The 7,031-nt window shown below is 43.8% G+C and overlaps 1 protein-coding gene across 1 annotated transcript; it reads right to left on the reverse strand.

Moving 5' to 3' along the window:
* Positions 1-127: 127 nt before the first annotated feature.
* On the reverse strand, positions 128-5,231 carry LOC126496207 (mRNA export factor GLE1-like). Its single transcript, XM_050133755.1, has 4 exons — positions 4,671-5,231; positions 4,376-4,566; positions 3,279-3,408; positions 128-1,693 (listed from the first exon to the last, which is right to left on the reverse strand). Exons 1-4 carry the CDS (start codon positions 4,860-4,862, stop codon positions 1,574-1,576), a joined length of 633 nt encoding a protein of 210 aa, XP_049989712.1. The 5' UTR covers positions 4,863-5,231; the 3' UTR covers positions 128-1,573.
* Between the last annotated feature and the right edge of the window lie 1,800 nt (positions 5,232-7,031).

The raw sequence follows: 7,031 nt of genomic DNA on the forward strand, positions 1-7,031 counted from the left end.
AACTCAGAACCTTTGGAAGAGCAGGCAATGCTCTTAACCTCTGAGGTCATCTCTCCAGCCCCTATAGTGGTTGTTTCTAAGGGCAGGAATATATGAGCTTTTAGAGAGGTTACATTTTCTCCCCAGAAAGTAGGAATAGAACAGTGGGTAAGGATCCCTCCACAATGGGTAACCAACCTGAGACTGGGTGACAGCACAGGATGGCTGGCACCCTTACAGAGCACGAGGAGGCAAGGAGAAAGAACGTTTATGGAAGACTAGACCCAGGGAGATCCAGCTCCTGTTTCCAGTGTCTCAAGAGACTCACTTGCACAGCCTACCATAGTTCCACTACTCAATTCAATATCCCTAAGATGAAGTCTACTTTTTTACTTAGGCTAGGACATGCAGAGGGCAGAAAGTACTTGTGTACACAGATCAGTAAAAGAGAGGCCAGGATAGTTAAACTCACAGGCATCCTTCAAAGGAAAGAGGATTTTGTTTGTTTGTTTTTTATTTTTCAAAACAGGGTTTCTCAGCTCACGCCTTTAATCCCAGCACTCGGAAGGCAGAGGCAGGCGGATCTCTGTGAGTTCGAGACCAGCCTGGTCTACAGAGCTAGTGCCAGGACAGGCTCCAAAGCCACAGAGAAACCCTGTCTCCAAAAACCAAAAACCAAAACAAAAAAACAAAAAACAAACAAACAAACAAACAAAAAACAGGGTTTCTCTATGTGTGTAATAGTCCTGGCTGTCTTAGAACTAGTTCCTATAGACCAGGCTAGCCTCAAACTCAAGAGATCTGTTTGCTTTTGCACCTCCACCGCCCAGCTGGAAAGAGACTTTAACCTGCCCTCCTCCTGGATGTAGTTTACAACCTGGTGATCCTTTGCTGTCTGATGAGCCAGCCTCAGCCTGTATCTTACAAAATTTGTTTTACTTATCCCAGGCCCTTTCCCCCTAAACCTTGAGCACTGCTTCTCAGCTCATAAAACCATCCTTGTTGGAGGTATAATTTGTGCTTCACAACAGCCTATGTGACTTCTATTTTGTCTTCGCCCCAGGCCAATCCTGACTCCCACGGATGTTATGTTTACCTCAGTCATTCTCCCTAGACCTTTATCTTGAGAACTGTTTCCAAGCCAACAAGAACCCATTTCAGGGATGAAGCCATATGAACTTTGTAAGGAGTTTTATTGTAAATGTGTCTTAAGTATGTTGGACTCACAGAGCTATGTTGTTATCTGAGAAGATTTTTCCAAACATGTGCTCTGCTTACATATGGCAAAAATATATAAGCTAATGTCACATTCCAAGAAGTTCTGGCCCAGTACCGGGCTGAAATGAATTTCATTCTTCCCTCCACTTGAAGTGTTTCCCTTACCTGTGGACCGCGAGACATTATAACGAGAGAAGAACATGGTCGACAGAGAAGTCAAGGACAGTGAGAGGGAAAGTGGAAGCGAGGCCTGTCTCGTGCCTCATGCTGGTGACAGCAGCCTGAGCTGTTCACTACTTGGCTCCACCTCTAGGCTGCTTCCCCACTCATTTTACCCCATGTCAGAAGCCACCTCAACCACTGGCTGTCTCTCATTTCATAACGGAATTACCTCCAAGAAGTCAAACAGGAGAGTGGCTGTCACATCTGATAGAGGCTCCATGTTTAAGATCTGTGCCAACCAGCGCCAGCCATGATTTAAGCCATGAGGATGAGCCTGGAAGGAAAGCAACTGTGTCATGACTTCATCTCATTTTATTCACAGAATAAACTCCATGTGATCACTCAGCCATTAGACATGAACCCATGCATGCATGACAGAATAGAAAGAACTAAGCTAAGGAACCTTACGTAGGGTTTCTCTGCGTAACAGTCTGGGCTGTTCTGGATTTCGCTCTATAGACATGGTTGACCTCAAATTCACAGAGATCTACCTGCCTCTGCCTCCTGAGCGCTGGGATTAAATGCATAGGCCACCACCACCTGGCTCAGTGAAATACTCTGATCCATATGCAGGCTTCCACAAATTTCTTACATGGTTCCTTTGATATGTACACATCAGTTTCATGTTCAGGGAACTTGCAGTTTGTTTCAGATGCAGTATTAACTTTGTAGCCCAGGCTGGCCTCAAACTCATGGCAATCCTCCCTGGCCCACTCTGCCATGGTGGGAGTGTAAAGGTAAACCATCTTGTCTGACTTTGTTGTTGTTGATTTTAACTTTGGGGTTGTTTTTTGGTATCTTTGTTTGGAGAGAGGGTCTCATTAACATTGGGTAGCCTGGAATATATATGTAGACAAAGCTGCCATTGAACTCACTGTCCCTGCTTCCTAAATGCTGGCAATAAAGGTGTGTCACTATGTCCCCAACACCTGATTTTTTGTCGGATTCTGGTACTGCAGTGACAGGGTCTCACTTTGCAGCCCAATTGATCTGGAACTTGCAATCCTTCTGCCACAGCTTCCTGTGCTGGAATTACAGGCGGCACAGCACAGCTGGCTGAAACTTTTGTAAATGCTATGACTTGTGGACTCTGTTCTAAGATTAGCTCTTTATGGCCTCAGCTGAGGCAGCAACTGAACTTTCTTGTTGATTCAAAAAAGCTGCCTAAGAATCAATACCCACTTCTCTAAAATACCACAGTCTTTACCCATCATTCCACAGCACAGCCTCTCTGAAGAACAGCTTGCAAGAGCCCTCAAAGACCTGCTGACAGGCTTGGTCACCAGCCTGTGGGCTCTACTGGAAAGTGTGGTATTTTTTTATTTTTGAAAATATTTTTTAAATATTTATTTATTATATATACAATATTCTGTCTGTGTATATGCCCACAGGCCAGAAGAGGGCACCAGACCTCATTACAGATGGTTGTGAGCCACCGTGTGGTTGCTGGGAACTGAACTCAGGACCTTTGGAATAGCAGGTAATGCTCTTAGCGATTGAGCCATCTCTCCAACCCCAAAGTGTGGAATCTTTAAGAAGTGGAGTCCAAGTTAGGTCACTGTGGACATACCCTTGAAGGGGATACTGAGACACCCACATACAAACAAAAGATTTTGCATCTTTCACGAGCCAACTGCCATAAGCAGCTTTGCTCCGCCCATGCTTTGCCTCACCATGGCTCCAAAGGCAACTGGACCTAGTGTGAGACTGGAAGCTCTCCCAAATATCCTAATCCATGCATAGGCTCAGCAAAGGAGAAGCTTCCTCCCTGTAAGCTGACTATCTCAGTAATACACAAAGGCTGCAGTTGCTGTGGGTGCTGGGCTACGACTCCTATCAATACCAGGCTGTTTACCTACCTCTTGCCGGTTTCCATATGGCCACTGGAGCTGGATGATGGCAGCATACAGACGGATCATCCCAGACATTCGTTTTAGAAAGTTGTCCTGTTGCTCCACCTTAGAATCCGTCACTTGGTAGCCAAGCATCCTATGTGTGAAGATAAAATTCAGAATGATGAGGCCAAAACGAGGGTGACAAAGAGGCTTCTTTTTATGGCTTAAGGTACTACTAGTTGCACTTTGCATTATTATTACCATTATTTTATCTGAACAAAGCATGATGCTCAAATTTCTATCTATAAAATTTAGCTCTGCAAAGCAAACTCACCAGTGAACTCAGAAATAAGGAAACTGCCTAGGTGGTGGCTAGTTTTGACAACCTGACACAAGCAAGAGTCATCTGAGACAAAGGAACCTCAATTGAGAAAATACCTCTATAAAAAGCTATAGGGAAGCCTGTCGGGCATTTTTTTTTATGGTCCTGGGTGCTGTGAGAAAGCAAGTGGAGAAACCATGAGGAGCAAGCCAGTAAACAGCAACCCTCCAAACCCTCTGCATTGGCTTCTGCCTCCAGGTTTTGGTCCTGCTTGAGCTCCTGCTCTGCCTATTTTCCATGAAGAACCGTGATACAGAAGTGGGAGTGAAAGAAACCCTTTCCTCCCAAGTCACTTTTGCTTATGGTGTTTCATCACAGCAGTAGTAACCCTAGCTAAGATAGCTTCTCAATGAGATCTAAATGACCCTATTTTGCAAAGCTGTAAGATGAATAAATTCTAAGACTTAGGATTCTAGATCCAGTATTCATTCCAGTGAGCAATAGTGTTTATCAATTATCACCACCCCAAATCTACAAATCCCAAAAGATGTCTAGTTTGTGTAAAAGACATTAGTTTCCCCCCTTTTTGTGAGATAGTGTTCTTGCTATGTAGCCCGGGCTAACCTCCCAAATCCTGGGATTACAGATATACAATACCAATCATGGTTCAAGACATTTTGTTTCTGGTAGGACATTTAAAGTACAGAGAAGGAGCTGTGAGAAAGACTGGAAATAAACTCAGATGTTTATATTCTCCTACTCTCCCTAGAGTGAATGAGAGAAGAGAAAATAACCTCACCGCTGATAGTCCTCCAAAGCCATCCCCTCCTTAAAAGCTGGGTAGAAAGGAACGGAGTAGGGACACTTCTTGTGGAGATGAGCAAGGATAAGTTCCCCCACTTTAGGGTGGAGCGCCCAGATACCAGATGCCACCACTGCAATGGGGAATGCTGCTTCATGGTGAGAGGCCACTTCCTCCTCACCTTGTTTCTAGGAACACAAATATGGACACAATTTTAAGTTAATATCCCAGCAAGGCTCAACACTGCCCACCAGCTTCTTCTGCCCATACCCCTGACAACAAGGTTTCTCACCACAAATTTCTCTGCCAGTTTGTACTGGACAAAGTCCAACCCTTGTGGGCTAAGAGTGACAGACACAGAACGCCCACCAGATTGGACGGGCTTTCCAGAGAGCAGGCTATGGATCTTTTCAAAGACCTCCTTCAGCTTTGAACCTAGATGGGAAAGAAAAAGCAACAAAAAGATAAAACTGCAGGTGGACATGATTGTGCACACTTATACTAATGCCAGCATTTGTGAAAGAGGGTAGAGAGATCAGAACTCATGTTTGCGTTGAGTAAGGCCATGTTGTGAGTTTGAGACCAGCCTGGTCTACATGTGAACCTGTCTCAATAACATACAACTTCATGTCAATCTTTTTTTGCTGGTTTTCTAAGACAGGGTTTTTCTTTTCTTTTCTTTTTTTAACTTTATTTTATGCACATTGGTATAATGATGTCAGATTCTCTGGAACTGGAGTTACAGACAGCTGCAAGCTGCCATGTGGGTGCCAGGAATTGAACCCAGGTCCTCTGGAAGAGCAGTTAGTGCTCTTAACCACTGAGCCATCTCACCAGCCCCAAGACAGGGTTTTTCTGTGTAACTTCCCTAACTGTCCTGGAACTCACTTTTTAGATTAAGTTGACTTTGAACTCACAGAGAGCTGCCTCCCATGCTGGGATTAAAGACATGTGCCACCACCATGCTCAGCTAATGTCAAATCTTTTATTCAATGCAATGACAAAGTAAACCATCTATCAAAATCCATCTGTACATAAGTGTAGAATCTAAACCCAAACACAGTTGCATATAGGCATATCATAGATGGCTGGGGAGAGGGCTCAGTGGATGAAGTCAATGATGCACATAAAATCCGAGCATGGCAGCATATGCTTGTAAACCCAACACTAGCAGGGTGGAGACAGGCAGACCCTAGGGACCCACTGACCAGCCATTTTAACTAGCTAAAATGTTAAGTTCTTGTCTCACTGAACAAAGTGGAAGGACTAGAAAAATGGTTCAGCAATTACAAATACGTACTACTTTTATGGAGGATCTAAATTTGATTCTCAGCACCCATGGTGGGTAATCACCCATAACTGCAGCTCCAAGGAGATATGATGCCTCTAGCCTTGGAGGGTACTTTACTTTCATGTATATACCTACACATACACATAATTAAAAATAAATCTTTAAGAATAAGTAAATTAGGGTTAGAGAGATGACTCAGTGGTTAAGAGGACTGGCTGTTCTTCCAGAGGATCCAGGTTCAATTCCCAGAACCAACATGGAAGCTCACACCATGCATAAAGGGATCCAATACTCTCCTCTAGTCTCCAAGGGCACCAGACACACACATGGTACACGGAAAACTTACACACATAAAATAAAAATAAATAAATCTATCTATAAAGATCTGAAAGAGATCATTCAGTAGTTAGAACATTTTCTGCTCTTCCAGAGGACCTGAGTTCACTTCCCAGCACTGACATCAGGCTGTCTCCAAAGGCCAAACTAAACCTTCTTTTTACTAAATTAATACCTCACAAGCTTGCTACAGGAATGGAAAGCTGACACTCACTTTTCTTAACATGCATACAGAAGAACCCATAGCTGAGCAGTGGTGGCCCACACTTTTAATCCCAGCACTTGGGAGGCAGAGGCAGCAGAGTCTCTGGGTTTAAGGCCAGCCTGGTCTACAGAGTAAGTTCCAGGACAGACAGAACTACACAGAGCCAATTCTTTGAAATAGCTGTTTCTGTATCACCACCTACTGCCTTTGACCTGATGCTTGAACCAAAGATAGGTAATCTGTGAAATGGGGATGGAGATAAACAGGAAAGATGGGAAAGGTAACTACAATTTCTTCTTCCTGAAAGAGATCTAATTCCATTCCCACCACAACTGGCTGTATGAAATATTACCGTGAAACACGTTAGGATAAATACTGTTTTTCCCCATGCGTAAGCATTTTCATTACTCCAGTACCTACAATCAATGATTTAATTAACCAGAATCTCCAGTTGAAAAATACTTTATGAAATTCTTAATCACTTCAAAAGTCTAATGACTCAAAAAATATCCCCTAAACTAGAGATGCAGGAGGAAACCAAAAATAAATTAAAAAGACATCACAGAGTCCAGTGGTGGTGGTAGCACACACTTTTAACCCAAGCGCTCAGGAGGCAGAGGCAGGAGGATCTCTGTGAGTTCAAGGCCAGCCTGATCTAAAGGTGAGTCTCAGGATGGCAAGGGTTACAATTCAGTGAAACCCTGTCTCAAAAAACCTAAAATTGGGCTGGAGAGATGGCTCAGGGGTTAAGATCACTGGCTGCTCTTCCAGAGGTCCTGAGTTCAATTCCCAGCAACCACATGGTGGCTCACAGCCATCTG

Source organism: Alexandromys fortis, unplaced genomic scaffold, assembly GCF_014885135.2.
Source record: "Alexandromys fortis isolate MF-2015 unplaced genomic scaffold, M_Fortis_MF-2015_v1.1 scaffold_1829, whole genome shotgun sequence".
Classification (NCBI taxonomy): Eukaryota; Metazoa; Chordata; class Mammalia; order Rodentia; family Cricetidae; genus Alexandromys; species Alexandromys fortis.